The sequence below is a fragment of the Tursiops truncatus genome, chromosome 6 (assembly GCF_011762595.2).
Source record: "Tursiops truncatus isolate mTurTru1 chromosome 6, mTurTru1.mat.Y, whole genome shotgun sequence".
Lineage (NCBI taxonomy): Eukaryota > Metazoa > Chordata > Mammalia > Artiodactyla > Delphinidae > Tursiops > Tursiops truncatus.
The window spans coordinates 25,842,598-25,858,364 of NC_047039.1; the positions used below are offsets into that span (position 1 = coordinate 25,842,598).

The 15,767-nt window shown below is 38.6% G+C and overlaps 1 protein-coding gene across 4 annotated transcripts in view; it reads left to right on the forward strand.

Moving 5' to 3' along the window:
- The first annotated feature begins 97 nt into the window (after window positions 1-97).
- The window catches only part of CENPP (centromere protein P), a 234,678-nt gene continuing 219,008 nt past the window's right edge, over window positions 98-15,767 (forward strand). The window contains exon 1 of one of the 4 annotated variants that reach the window (XM_033857781.2): window positions 98-488. In XM_033857781.2, coding sequence (XP_033713672.1) covers window positions 382-488 — 107 coding nt within the window. In that variant the 5' untranslated portion in view covers window positions 98-381. The remainder of the gene's footprint in view (window positions 489-15,767) is intronic. The other 3 variants (XM_019940471.3, XM_033857783.2, XM_019940472.3) reach the window with 3 other exon arrangements.

Below are 15,767 nucleotides of genomic sequence, written 5' to 3' on the forward strand. Positions count from 1 at the left end.
CGGCGGAAGTGAGGGAGGGGAAGAAAAATAAAGAGACTCCCCCCTTAAGTGCTCCCGGAACCTCCTCTAATGTGACATATTCGTCCTGGTTGCTCCAAGGCGGCACCAGGTCGGGGTGGGTAGTTATGCCCTCGGGCTTTGGGTTCGAGGGAGTCAACTCTCTTGAAGCGTAGGGACTGCTGGGGGACGAATGTGGAAAAGTAAGCAGGGATGGCAATGAGCCTGGGATGCTTGCGAGCGCGGGTTATAAGCTCGACAATCGCGCGTCATTCCCCTGCCTCCCCCGCCGAGTTCCGGGATGGTTCACGCCAGCAGCGCGCGAGGCTTGAAGAGCAGGACGTGGCGCGCTTCTGTTAGGCAGCTTCCCGTCAGCGCGGCCTAATGGATTCCCAGCTGGTTGAGGCTCGCGCTTTGGAAGCCGAGATCACCGCTCTGAGGCGGGCGTGCGTGGAGCCGCCGGCGCCCGGGGAAGACACCTCCCGAGTTCGGTACGTGGCCTTCCTCAGGCCCAGTGGGAAGGGTGAAGATCTCTACTCCAGGCGCCCCGGACCTCCCCACAGACTTTTCCCGAGCACCAGACGTGGGCGGGAACTCGTTATCTGTCTCTTCCAACAGGGCTGAGAGTGATGAGTACACGCGTGGACCCCGTTGTAAACATATTACCATATATTAACTGATTTAATCACACTCATGGGGAAGGTGTTTTCATTTAAGGTGTTTCATTTCATTTCAAGGTGTTCTCTTCTCATGCTCGTAACTATCAAGGTGAAAGTCTTGCTTATCTCCTTAGCAATCTTGCCTTTAGTGGGCAGCAGTATCTAGTTGGAATTTAAAAACTCTGGTTTCATGGTATTTGTTTTTATGAGTCACCTAACTGTGGCAAGTGATACTGATTTTTCGCTTACGGTAGTGATACGAAATTTCCCTTGAGAAATAATTTAGGTAAAAGAATAAGTTGATATAAAGAAGAGTAGGCAATGTAGTCTATAGGAGAATTTGGCAGAAGCTGCGAAGGTGATTGTCATATACTGCAGGAGGGGAAGCATCCCTGTAAAGCAAGTGGGGGAACTCCCTGTTTAAAGGCAAACAGAGCCATATGCACTAATAGAAATAACTGAAGAGTGCCGTCTACCATAGAGGGATGGCATCATGACGTCTTTGTTACTACCAATAGCCATGGTCTGTTAATTACTTACTAAGTGCTAGACTGAGAGATGCAAACGTCTTTATGTGCATCATCTCTTTTTAATACCTACGACAATCCTCTGAGTTAGGTGCTGTTGTTAACACCGTTTTAGAGTTAGGAAACTGAGGCTCAGAGAAATTAAGTTGCTTGCCTGAAGTCTCAGAGAAGGTAAGTGTTAGAGCTGGATTGGAACCCAAAAATCAAACTTCAAAGCCCAGGCACTTTGCTTACTGGAAAAGGAGAGAAGGGATCCATGACAGTTAATTATGTACCTGTTGTCTCAAGCTTGCAAGCTGCTTGAAAAGCAGAAACTTTCTTCATTTTTTAGTCAATTCTAATTTGACATAGATGCAGAGAGAATAAGATTTTCCTGAACTAACTGGACAAGAGTTGGTTGAAATTGGGAAGGAGGAGTTCTAAAGAAAATGTTTGCAGGCATGTTGGAAGGGATCATGAAGGTAGAGGAAGCTGTAACTAGTAAAAGGGAGAGGGAAGTAGGTGAACAGGGAACAAATATGTTCCTCTGCAAGTGAGTGTGTAAATGTATCAGAATGCTTGCTACTCCAGGGCTGCTCCACAGATTGGAAGCTTTAGCATCACTTGGGTTGAACAGAAATACAGATTTCAGCCCAATCCTGACCTACTGAGTTGGAATCTGCTTTTTAACTAGACCGTTGATGATTTTATGCATTTCAGAAAGTTTGAGTAAGCACCATGATGAAAGATGATTTCCTTACTGGCCGCAATAAGGGGGCCAGTAAGGAAATCTGGCCTTACATTTAGGTCTTTAATCCATTTTGAGCTTATTTTTGGCCACAGTAAGGGTCAGGATAGTATGTAGAGTATCCATGTAACCTGAGTCTCCTCAATGATAAAGTTGAGAAAGTCGGAAGAGTCCAAGGTGTTTGGATTTAATATAGTTTTTTTTTAATTTGTTACATTTTTTTTACATCTTTATTGGAGTATAATTGCTTTACAATGGTGTGTTAGTTTCTGCTTTATAACAAAGTGAATCAGTTATACATATACATATGTTCCCATATCTCTTCCCTCTTGTGTCTCCCTCCCTCCCACCCTCCCTATCCCACCCCTCTAGGTGGTCACAAAGCACCGAGCTGATCTCCCTGTGCTATGCGGCTGCTTCCCACTAGCTATCTATTTTATGTTTGGTAGTATATATATGTCCATGACACTCTCTCACTTTGTCACAGCTTACCCTTCCCCCTCCTCATATCCTCAAGTCCATTGTCTAGTAAGTCTCTGTCTTTATTCCTGTCTTACCACTAGGTTCTTCATGACATTTTTTTTTCTTAGATTCCATATATATGTGTTAGCATACGGTATTTGTCTTTCCCTTTCTGACTTACTTCACTCTGTATGAAAGACTCTAGGTCCATCCACCTCACTACAAATAACTCAATTTTGTTTCTTTTTATGGCTGAGTAATATTCCATTGTATATATGTGCCACATCTTCTTTATCCATTCATCTGATGATGGGCACTTAGGTTGTTTCCATCTCCTGGCTATTGTAAATAGAGCTGCAATGAACATTTTGGTACATGACTGTTTTTGAATTATGGTTTTCTCAGGGTTTATGCCCAGTAGTGGGATTGCTGGGTCATATGGTAGTTCTATGTGTAGTTTTTTAAGGAACCTCCATACTGTTCTCCATAGTGGCTGTACCAATTCACATTCCCACCAGCAGTGCAAGAGTGTTCCCTTTTCTCCACACTCTCTCCAGCATTTATTGTTTCTAGATTTTTTGATGATGGCCATTCTGACCGGTGTGAGATGATATCTCATTGTAGCTTTGATTTGCATTTCTCTAATAATTAATGACGTTGAGCATTCTTTCATGTGTTTGTTGGCAATATGTATATCTTCTTTGGAGAAATGTCTATTTAGCTCTTCTGCCCATTTTTGGATTGGGTTGTTTTTTTGTTATTGAGCTGCATGAGCTGCTTGTAAATTTTGGAGATGAATCCTTTGTCAGTTGCTTCATTTGCAAATATTTTCTCCCATTCTGAAGGTTGTCTTTTGGTCTTGTTTATGGTTTCCTTTGCTGTGCAAAAGTTTTAACTTTCATTAGGTACCATTTGTTTATTTTTGTTTTTATTTCCATTTCTCTAGGATGTGGGTCACAAAGGATCTTGCTGTGATTTAAGTCATAGAGTGTTCTGCCTATGCTTTCCTCTAAGAGTTTGATAGTGTCTGGCCTTACATTTAGGTCCTTAATCCATTTTGAGCTTATTTTTGTGTATGGTGTTAGGGAATGTTCTAATCTCATACTTTTACATGTACCTGTCCAGTTTTCCCAGCACCACTTATTGAACAGATTGTCCTTTCTCCACTGTACATTCCTGCTCCCTTTATCAAAGATAAGGTGACCATATGTGCATGGGTTTATCTCTGGGCTTTCTATCCTGTTCCATTGATCTATCTTTCTGTTTTTGTGCCAGTACCATACTGTCTTGATTACTGTAGCTTTGTAGTATTGTCTGAAGTCAGGGAGCCTGATTCCTCCAGCTTCGTTTTTCGTTCTCAAGATTGCTTTGGCTATTCGGGGTCTTTTGTGTTTCCATACAAATTGTGAAATTTTTTGTTCTAGTTGTGTGAAAAATGCCAGTGGTAGTTTGATAGGGATTGCATTGAATCTGTAGATTGCTGTGGGTAGTAGAGTCATTTTCACAATGTTGATTCTTCCAATCCAAGAACATGGTATATCTCTCCATCTATTTGTATCATCTTTAATTTCTTTTATCAGTGTCTTATAATTTTGTGCATACAGGTCTTTTGTCTCCTTAGGTAGGTTTATTCCTAGATATTTTATTCTTTTTGTTGCAATGGTAAATGGGAGCGTTTTCTTGATTTCACTTTCAGATTTTTCATCATTAGTGTATAGGAATGCCAGAGATTTCTGTGCATTAATTTTGTATCCTGCTACTTTACCAAATTCATTGATTAGCTCTAGTAGTTTTCTGGTAGCATCTTTAGGCTTCTCTATGTATAGTATCATGTCATCTGCAAACAGTGACAGCTTTACTTCTTCTTTTCCTATTCGGATTCCTTTTATTTCCTTTTCTTCTCTGATTGCTGTTGCTAAAACTTCCAAAACTATATTGAATAAGAGTGGTCAGAGTGGGCAACCTTGTCTTGTTCCTGATCTTAGTGGAAATACTTTCAGTTTTTCACCATTGAGGACGATGTTGGCTATGGGTTTGTCATATATGGCCTTTATTATGTTGAGGAAAGTACCCTCTATGCCTACTTTCTGGAGGCTTTTTATTATAAATGGGTGTTGAATTTTGTCAAAAGCTTTCTCTGCATATATTGAGATGACCATATGGTTTTTCTCTTTCAGTTTGTTAATATGGTGTATCACATTGATTGATTTGCGTATATTGAAGAATCCTTGCATTCCTCGAATAAACCCCACTTGATCATGGTGTATGATCCTTTTAATGTGCTGTTGGATTCTGTTTGCTAGTATTCTGTTGAGGATTTTTGCATCTATGTTCATCAGTGATATTGGCCTGTAGTTTTCTTTCTTTCTGACATCCTTGTCTGGTTTTGGTATCAGGGTGATGGTGGCCTCATAGAATGAGTTTGGGAGTGTTCCTCCCTCTGCTATATTTTGGAAGAGTTTGAGAAGGGTAGGTGTCAGCTCTTCCCTAAATGTTTGATAGAATTCGCCTGTGAAGCCATCTGGTCCTGGGCTTTTGTTTGTTGGAAGATTTTTAATCACAGTTTCAATTTCAGTGCTTGTGATTCGTCTGTTCATATTTTCTATTTCTTCCTGATTCAGTCTTGGCAGGTTGTGCATTTCTAAAATTTGTCCATTTCTTCCAGATTGTCCATTTTATTGGCATAGAGTTGCTTGTAGTAATCTCTCATGATCTTTTGTATTTCTGCAGTGTCAGTTGTTACTTCTCCTTTTTCATTTCTAATTCTATTGATTTGAGTCTTCTCCCTTTTGTTCTTGATGAGTCTGGCTAATGGTTTATCAATTTTGTTTATCTTCTCAAGGAACCAGCTTTTAGTTTTATTGATCTTTGCTATTGTTTCTTTCATTTGTTTTTCATTTATTTCTGATCTGATCTTTATAATTTCTTTCCTTCTGCTAACTTTGGGTTTTTTTGGTTCTTCTTTTTCTAATTGCTTTAGGTGTAAGTTTAGGTTGTTTATTTGAGATTTTTCTTGTTTCTTGAGGTAGGATTGTATTTCTGTAAACTTCCCTCTTAGAACTGCTTTTGCTGCATCCCATAAGTTTTGGGTCGTTGTGTTTTCATTGTCATTTGTTCTAGGTATTTTTTGATTTCCTCTTTTATTTCTTCAGTGATCTCTTGGTTATTTAGTAGTGTATTGTTTAGCCTCCACGTGTTTGTATTTTTTACAGTTTTTTCCTGTAATTGATGTCTAGTTTCATAGCATTGTGGTCGGAAAAGATACTTGTTATGATTCCAGTTTTCTTTAATTTACCAAGGCTTGATTTGTGATCCAAGATATGGTCTATCCTGGAGAATGTTCCATGAGCACTTGAGAAGAAATTGTATTCTGTTGTTTTTGAACGGAATGTCCTATAAATATCAGTGAAGTCCCTCTTGTTTAGTGTGTCATTTAAAGCTTGTGTTTCCTTTTTTATTTTCACTTTGGGTGACCTGTCCGTTGGTGAAAGTGGGGTGTTTAAGTCCTCTACTATTATTGTGTTACTGTCAATTTCCCTGGTAGTTCTATTTTTCACTTTCTGAGGACCCTCCATACTGTTTTCAGTAGTGGCTGCATAAATTTAAATTGCCACCAACAGTGCACAAGTATTCTTATTTCTCCACATCCTCACCAACACCTGTTGTTTCTTGCATTTTTGATAATAACCGTTCTAAGAAGTGTGAGGTTATGTCTTTTTATTGTTTTGATTTGTATTTCCCTGATGATTAGTGATGCTGAGCACCTTTTCATGTACCTCATGGCCTTCTGTATGTCTTCTTTGGAAAAATGTCTGTTGAAATCCTTTGCTCATTTTAGATTGTATGTGGATTTTTGCTATTCAGTTGTATGAGTTCCTTATACATTTTGGATATTGACTCCTTAGGGGATAAATAAGTTGCATATATTTTCTTACATTCCATAGGTTTCCTTTTCACTTTGTTGATGGTTTCCTTTGCTGTCTAGAAGCTTTTTAATTTGATGTACTTCTACTTGTTGTTTATTTTTGCTTTTCTGGCCTAACATTTCGTGGCAAATCCAAAAAATTATTGACAGGACCAATGTCAAGGAGCTCACTGCTTATGTTTTCTTCTAGGATTTTTATAGTTTCAGGTCTTTAATCCATTTTAAGTTAACTTTTGTGTATGGTGTAAGATAGTGGTTCCTTCTTCCTTTTTCTTCTGGCTGTACAGTTTTCCCAACCCATTTATTGAAGAAACTGTCCTTTCCCCATTGTGTATTCTTGGCTTCTTTGTCATAAATTAATTGACCATATATGAATGGGTTTATTTCTGGGCTTTTTTTTCTCTTCTGTTGATCTATGTGTCTGTTTTATGCCAATACTATATTGCTTTCGTTACTATAGCTTTGTAATCTAGTTTGAAATCAAGACTTTTGATGCCTCCAGGATTGTTCTTTCTCAAGAATTCTTTAGCTATTCCAGGTCTTTTGTGGTTCCATACAAACAGTAGGATTTTTTCCTATTTCTGTGAAAAATGCTATTGGAATTTTGTTAGAAATTGTATTGAATCTGGTGATTGCATTGGGTAGTATGGACATTTAAACAATATTCTTCTTATCCATGAGTATGGAATATCTTTTCAAATATTAGTATTTTGTCAGTTTCTTTTTTCAGTGTCTTATAATTTTCAGTGTATAGGTCTTTTACCTCCTTTGTTAAATTTATTCCTAGGTATTTAATTCTTTTTGATGCAGTTATATATGGGATTGGTTTCTTATTTTCTTTTTCTGATAGTTTGTTATTAGTGTATAGAAACACAACAGATTTTTGTATTGGTTTTGTATCCTGCAACTTTACTAGTTTGTTTCCTAGTTTTAACAGTTTTACGGTAGAGTCTTTGGGGTTTTCTCTAAATAATATCATGTCATCTGCAAATACTTAGTGTTACTTCTTCCTTTCTGATTTGAGTGCCTTTTATTTCTTTTTCTTGTCTACCTGTTCTGGCTAGGACTGCCATTACTATGTTGAATAAGTGTGGTGAAAGTGAGCATCCTTTGTCTTGTTCCTGAACTCAGAGGAAAAACTTTCTGCTTTTCACTGTTCAGTATGTTAGCTGTGGACTTGTCATGTGGCCTTTATTATTTTGAGGTAAATTTCCTCTATACCCACTTTGTTAAGAATTTTGATCATAAATGGATGTTGAATTTTGTCAGACATTTTTCTGCATCTATTGAGATGATCACATGGTTTTTATCCTTCATTCTGTTAATGGGGTGTATCAGACTGATTTGCAGATTTGAACCATTCTTGCATTCCTGGACTAAATCCCAGTTGTTCCTGGTGTATGTTGCTTAACGTATTGCTGAATTAGCTTTGTTAATGGTTTGTTGAGGACTTATGTTTATGTTCATCAGGGATATTGGCCTTATAATTTTCTTTTCTTGTAGTGTTCATGTCTGAGTTTGGTATCAGGGTAAAGGCCTCATAAAATGATTTTGTAAGTTTTCCCTCTCTTCTGTTTTTTGGAAGAGTTTGAGAAGGATTGGTTGGCTTCTTTAAATATTTGGTAGAATTCACTAGTGAAGCCATCTGGTCCTGGACTTTTATTTGTAGGTAGGATTTTAAACACTAATTCAATTTCCTTATTATTAATTGTCTGCTCAGTTTTTCTGTTTCTTCATGATTCAGTCTTGTTCTATGTTTCTAGAAGTTTTTCTGTTTTATCTGGATTGTCCAGTTTGTTGGCATATAATTTTTCATACTTTGTTATGACGTGAGTGGTTTCGTTTGTGTTTCTGTGGTGTCAGTTGTAATGTCTCTTCTTTCATTTCGATTTTATTTGTGTCTTCTCTCTCTCTCTCTCTCTCTCTCTTTTTGATTATTCTAGCTAAAGTTTTGTCTATTTTTTTACTTTTTGACTAACCAGCTCTTGGTTTCCTTGATCTTTTCTATCACCTTTTTAGGCTGTATTTCATTCTTTTCCTTCTCTGATCTTTGATATTTCCCTCTACTAACTTTGGGCTTCATTTGTTTTTTATTTGAGATGTTTTGTTACTGCTTTTTATTGCTATGAACTTCCCTCTGAGAATGACTTTTGCTACAGCCCACAGTTTGGTGTGTTTTATTTCTGTTTTCATTTGTCTCATGGTACTTTTTTACTTCTCTTTTGATTTTTCTTTTGACTCATTCAGTCATTCGGTAGGATGTTGTTTAATCTCCATATATTTGTGAATTTTCTAGTTTTCTTGTAATTTATTTCTAGTATAATATCATTGTGGTTGGAAAAGATGCTTGATATAATTTCAGTCTTCTTAAATTTATTAAGACTCGTTTTGTGGCTTGACATATGGCTTATCCTGGAGAATGTTCCTTGTGTGCTTGGGAAGAATGTGTAGTCTTTCTTTTGAGTGGAATATTCTGTATATGTCTGTTAAGTTCTTAAGGTCTAAATGTGTCATTTAAGACCAATGTTTCTTTATTGATTTTCTCTTTGGATGATCTACATGTCGATGTAAGTGGTGTGCTAAAATCCCCTACTATTGTATTGCTGTCTATTTCTCTCTTTAAGGTCTGTTAATATTGTTTTATACATTTAGGTGCTCCTATATTGGGTGCATAAATATTTACCACTGTGTCCTCTTGGATTAACTCCTTTATGATTATATAATGACCACCTTTGTCTCTTATTACAACTTTGTCTTAAAGCCTTTTTTTTCTGATGTAAATATGCTACTTTAGCTTCCTTTTAGTTTCCATCTGGATGGAATATCTTTTTCCATCCCTTCACTTTCAGTGTGTATGTCCTTACATCTGAAGTGAGTATCTTGTAAGCAGCATGATGGGTCTTTTGTTGGTTTTTAAATCTAGTCAGCCACTCTGTGCTTTTTGATTGAAGAATTTAGTCCATTTGTATTTAAAGTAATTTATGATAGGTGTGTGCTTATTGCCATTTTATTTTCTGGAAGTTTTGTAATTCCATTGCTCCTTTCTTCATCTCTAGCTCTCTCCTTTTGTGATTCGGTGATTTTCTATAGTGGTATGCTTAGATTCCTTTTTATCTTTTTTGTGTCTACTGTAGCTTTTTGCTCTGTGGGTACCATGAGGGTTACATAAAACATGTTTATAACGTCTGTTTTAAGTTGACAATAACTTAAGTTCTAACACATTCTAAATCTCTGCATTTTTACTCCCTCCCCCAATGTTTTATGTTTTTGATGTCACAATTTAGGTCTTCTTATATTGTGTATACCATAACAAATTGTTGTATTTATTGTTGTTTTTACTACTTTTGTTTTTCAACCTTCATATTAGCTTTTAGGTGATTAACCTACCACCATTGCACCATTAGATTATTCTGAATTCTTCTATATATTCACCTTTACCAGTGAGAACTATACTTTCTTGTTTCCTGCTTCTACATATTGACCTTTTGTGTCAGAGAAGTTCTTTTAACATTTCTTGTAGGGCCTATCTGGTGGTGATGAACTCCTTTAGCTTTTGGTTGTCTGGAAGACTATCTTTGCTTTAATTCTGAAGGACCACTCTGCCAGTAGGGTATTATTGGTTGGCAGTTTTTATCTGTCAGCCTTTGGATATATCATGCCACTTCCTTCTGGCCTGCAGAGTTTCTGCTGAAAACTCTGATAGTCTTTTGGGGTTCCCTGGTACATAACAAGTTGTTTTTCCCTTGCTGCTTTTAAGATTCTCTCCTTGTCTTTAACTTTTGATATTTTAATTTTAATGTGTCTGATGTGGGTCTCTTTAGGTTCCTCTTATTTGGTACTCTCTATGCTTCCTAGATCTGATGTCTGTTTCTTTTCCCAGGTTAGGAAAGTTTCCTGCAATTATTTCTTCAAATAAGTTTTCTGCCCCTTTCTCTCCTCTCCTTCAAGGACCCCTATAATTTGAAAGCTGGTCCATTTGTTGTTGCCCCATAAGTCTTTTAAGCTATTTTAGCTTTTTTTCTTTTTCATTCTTTTTCCTTTTTGCTGTTCTGATTGGATAACTTACATTGCCATAATTTCAAGTTCACTGATCCTTTTTACTGCTTCATCTAGTCTGATGTTGAACCCCTCTATTGAATTTTTCAGTTCAGTTATTGTAGTCTTCAGGTCTATGACCCCTACCTGGTATTTTCTTATAGTTTCTCTCTCTTTGTTGAAATTCTCATTTTGTTTATCCATTGTTCTCCTGAGCTCTGTGAGCATCTTTATGATCATTATTTTGAACTTCTTATAAGGTAAATCACTTACCTCCATTTGATTAAGGTATTTTCTTGAGGCTTTATCTTGTCCTTTCATTTGGAACATATTCCTGTGTTTCTTCATTTCCTTGACTCTCTGTGTTTGTTTCTATGTATTAGATAAAACAGCCCTCTCTTGCAGTCTTGGAAGAGTGACCTCGTGTAGTAGATGAACTTTATTGTTCAACTCTGTCTTGGTTTTCTCTCAAACCTTGGTGTTGTCCAAGCAGTCTATTTATTCTTAGCTGCTCCCAGTAGTTGAGGGTACCTCAAGACTTGTCAGTGTCGCAAAAGGGAGGTTCTCAGTCAGCAGGTAGATTCAGGCTGATTGGCAAGAAGAAGCTCAGGGAGGAGCTTTTTTTTTTTTTTTTTTTTTTGGCAGTACGTGGGCCTGTCACTGTTGCGGCCTCGCCCTGTTGCGGCCTCGCCCGTTGCGGAGCACAGGCTCCGGACGCGCAGGCTCAGCAGCCATGGCTCACGGGCCCAGCCGCTCCGCGGCATGTGGGATCCTCCCGGACCGGGGCACAAACCCATGTCCCCTGCATCGGCAGGCGGACTCTCAACCACTGCGCCACCAGGGAAGCCCCCAGGGAGGAGCTTTTAAAGTACACAAATATACCTCGAGGGAAGACTGCTCCTTCTGCCCTGAGCCCTGGTAATAGCCAGGTAAGAAGTGTTTCTTTGTTTGTTACTTTTCTTTCGAAATCGTGAACATAAGCCCTGCTGGCCACCAGAGCCAGGCTATAAAGGGATGTGTCCTCTGGACAGCATTCACAACAATTGGGGTGCACAAGCCCCTGTCTTGGAGACACTGATGACTTGGGGCCTGGTCAGATGGAAAACATGAAGGGTAGCATCCTCTGGCCTCCTCAGTCTCTGCAGAGGATTGTAATTGGGCCCTGAATGTGTGTTTAATGATAAGCCTGCCACTCAGGTTCCAGTTCTGAAGACAAGCTTATTTGTCTCTTTCACAGTAAGATTAGGCCTGCATTTTAGTCTGCTATATCTCCACTGTGCCCTGGGGCCATTAGTCATTTAAGAACTATTTCTCCTTTTGTTACAGTGCTACGGGACCCACAATAAGTTCTGCTGTAAGTTCTGTTGACTGCCAGAGCCCAGTGAATAAGAGGTGTCCAACTGGGCAGCAGCCATAAAAATCAGGGTTCCAAAGAGTGCACAAACTCCTTTCCAGGAGATACTGGTGATATGGAGTAAGACAGAGAGAGTACAAAGATGATGCTCTGGCCTCTTTCTTTGGAGGTATTTAAGTAGGCTCTTGTATGATGTTAAATTAGAAGTCTTCAGGCCAAAGCTTTAAGGTAAGGAAGTAGGCCTCTTAAACAGAAACACTGGTTGCTTTTTTGTTGGCTGCCTCTGTGCTGGGTTCCGGGGTAGGTGAGTCTGCATGCATGAGCCCTTTAAGAACTGTTTCTCGGTTCCCTATAGTGGGGGTCCCCAACCCCTGGGCCACGGACCACTACCGGTCTGTGGCCTGTTAGGAACCGGGCTGCACAGCAGGAGGTGAGTGGCGGCAGAGTGAGTGAAGCTTCATCTGTATTTACAGCTGCTCCCCACAGGTCACATTACCGCCTGAGCTCTACCTCGTATGAGCATTATGGTAAGTTGTATAATTATTTCATTACATATTACAATGTAATAATAATAGAAATAAAGTGCACAATAAATGTAATGTGCTTGAATCCTCCCGAAACCATCCCCGCCCCGGTCTGTGAAAAAATTGTCTTCCATGAAACTGGTCTCTGGTGCCAAAAAGGTTGGAGACTGCTGCCCTTTAGCCTTGTGAATCTCATGGACCCAAGGCTTGTTGGCTTTCAAAGCTAGATATTTTAGGGGCTTATTTTAGGGCCTCTCAGGTGCTGGTCTTAAAATTTGGGGTGCCAGCTGTGCTGTTCACACCTTTCACTCCTCAGGGAGCAGGTCGGGGTTGTTAGTCCCTCTTGATTGTGGGTTGCCGTGCAACAGGTGGCTTTTATGTGGATTGTGTCTCAGCCTCTACTATCCATTTCAACATAGGCTTTTTCTCATTTGCCTGATGTGTAGGAGCTGCTCAGCTAGTTTTTGGGTTTCTTTCAGAGAAAATTGTTTCATATGTACGTGTAGATTTGGTGTGACTATGGGAGGAGGGTGAATTCATCATCCTCTTATGTAGCCACTTTGAACGTAGAACTATTTCTCCCTTCAACTGTCTCAGTTTTTGCTTTGAAATATAGTCAGCTCTGTATCTGCAGGTTTCATATCCACAGGTTCTGCATCCATGGATTTTGGTATTTGTGGTGAGTCAAGGAACCAATACCCTACAGATACTGAAGGAAAACTGTATTTTGATATCTGTCATTAGGTTTGTAAATGTTTATAATTTTTATGTCTTGCTGTATTGAACCTTTCATTAATATATATATATTTTTTTCTTTGTCTCTTATAACCTCTTTTGACTTAAACTCTATTTTGTTTGATATTAGTATCCCCAGCCCTGCTCTCTTTCGGTTCCTTTTTGCATGGAGTATCGTTTTCCATCCTTTCACTTTTAGTCTTTGTATCTGAAGTGATTCTCTTATAGACAGCATATGGTTGAAGCCTGTGGTTTTATCAGTTCTTCCAAACTCAGTCTTTTGTTTGGAGGATTTAACCCTTTACATTTAAATAAGTACTTATAAGGAGAGATTTATTTCTGTCATTTTGCTCTTTGTTTTTCTTGTGTGTGCCCTTAAGCTCTTTTGTCCCTCATTTCCTGCATTTCTGTCTTTTGAGAAGTGCTTAAATTTCTTTCTCATTTGCTTTGATAAACATTCTTTAGCTGTTTTCTTTGTGGTTATCAGAGGGATTATAAATAATATGCTAAAGTTACAACTCTCTTAATTTGAATTTATACACACCTCATTTCAGTAACATACAAAAATTCTGCCTGCTTACAGCTCCATCCCCACTGTTTTTGTTTTTTTATGTCACAGAATTACATCTTAATACTTTTGTACCCCTGAACATAAACTAATAATTCTTTTAAATGCATTCACTCTTAAATTTTATAGAAAACATGGAGTTACAGATGAAAGTTATAGTACCTTCAGACTAATAATTTTTTAAAATGTTAAATCATGTAGGAAAAGAAGTTCAGTTACAAGCCATTGTTACCATACTAGTAGATTTTATATGCCCATATACTAATTTTATTGAGATCTTTATTTCTCCACATGGCTTCATGTTATTGTCTAGTGTACTTTTATTTTACTTTACAGGACTGCCTTGAGCATTTCTTGGAGGTCATGTCTAGTGGTAACAAACTTCCTCAGCTTTTGTTTATTTGAAAATGTGTTGATTTCTTCCTCACTTTTTTTTTTAAAAATATTTATTTATTTGGCTGCACCGGGTCTTAGTTGCGGAGCACAGGATCTTTAGTTGCAGCATGTGAACTCTTATTTGCAGCACGTGGGATCTAGTTCCCTGACCAGGAATCAAACCCAGGCCCCCTGCATTGGGAGCTCGGAGTCTTAGCACCAGGGAAGTCCCACTTCCTCACTTTTGAAAGAAAATTTTGCCAGAAGGATTGTTGGTTGATGGTTTTCTTCGTTTAGCACTTTGAATGTATTGGCCCGCTGTTTTCTGGCCTCCAAAACTTCTGATGAGAAATTTGCTCTTATATTATTGAGGATCCATTATATGTGATGATTTGCTTTTCTCTTGCTGCTTTCAAAATCTCTCTTTACCCTTGGTTTTTGAAAATTTGATTATGTCTCATTGTGACCCTCTTTGAGTTCATCTTATTTAGAATTAGTTGAGCTTTTTGAATGTTAGCCTTCATGTCTCTCATCAAGTTTGGGACACTTTTTACCATTATTTCTTTTTTTTTTTTTTTTTTAATTTTTGGCTGCATTGAGTCTTCATTGCTGCATGCAGGCTTTCTCTAGTTGTGGCGAGCGGGAGCTACTCTTTGTTGCAGTGCACGGGCTTCTTATTGCAGTGGCTTCTCTTGTTGCGGAGCACGGGCTCTAGGTGCGCAGGCTTCAGTAGTTGTGCCATGCGGGCTCAGTATTTGTGGCTCGCAGGCTCAGTAGTTGTGGCACGTGGGCTTAGTTGCTCTGCAGCATGTAGGATCCTCCCGGACCAGGGCTCGAACCTGTGTCCCCTGCATTGCCAGGTGGATTCTTAACCACTGCGCCCCCCCCAGGGCAGCCCTTTACCATTATTTCTTCAAATAGTCTTTCTTCCCCTTTTCCTCTTGCTTTTCCTACTGGTACTCCCACAATGCATACACTGGTCCTTGTGGTTGTGTCCCACTTGTCCCTTAGGCTCTGTTTGCTTTTCTTCAGTGTTTTTTCCTTCTGTTCCTCAGTCTCCGTTTCTAGTGTCTTATCTTCAAGTTCACTGATTCATTATTCTGTCTGCTCAAATCTGCCTTTGAATTCCTCTGGTGAATTTTTCATTTTAGTTATTGTACTTTTCAGGTCCAGAATTTTTTTTGGTTTTCTGTCTTTATACTGATGTTTCCATTTTGTTCACAAATCGTCTTCTTAACTTTCTCTACATCTTCCTTTATTTCTTTGAGCATCTTTAAGACTTCTGTTTTAAAGTCTTTGTCTGATATATCTGCCATTAAGTCTTTTTCAGGGACAGATTCTTCTGAATATTTTTTTTCTTTGAATGGGCCATGCTTTTCTGTTTTTTGTATGCCTTGTGATATTTTGTTGAACATTGGACATTTTAATTTAATAATGTGGTAACTCTGGAAATCAGATTTCTCTCCCCTCTTCCCCAGTGTTTGCACTTTTTTGTTATTGTTTTAGGTTGTTTTGTTGTTGTTGTTGTTGTAGGCTGTCTGTGTGCTGAGGATCAGCCTGAAGTGTAAACTTAATGTCTAATTATGTCTTTTCTGAGCTTTTACTTGGGTATGTGCAATCATTTTCTAATTTTCCCCACATATTTAGTTTGATTTTTCATGTCCTAGTCTTTAATGTCTGACTCCTGAAAAAGAAAAGACAAAAATGATGGTGGGAAACAAAAAGCAACAGCTCTTTAAATATTCTTAATGCTACCTCAGCCAGAGGGTAGGGGCTTGCAGCAGTGACTACCCTCCTCTTTGTCTGCTTCTCTGTGATCAGCAGCCGCAATCAGCAACTGGAGCACAGATACTCAATATTTGGGGGACAGAGTCCTTTT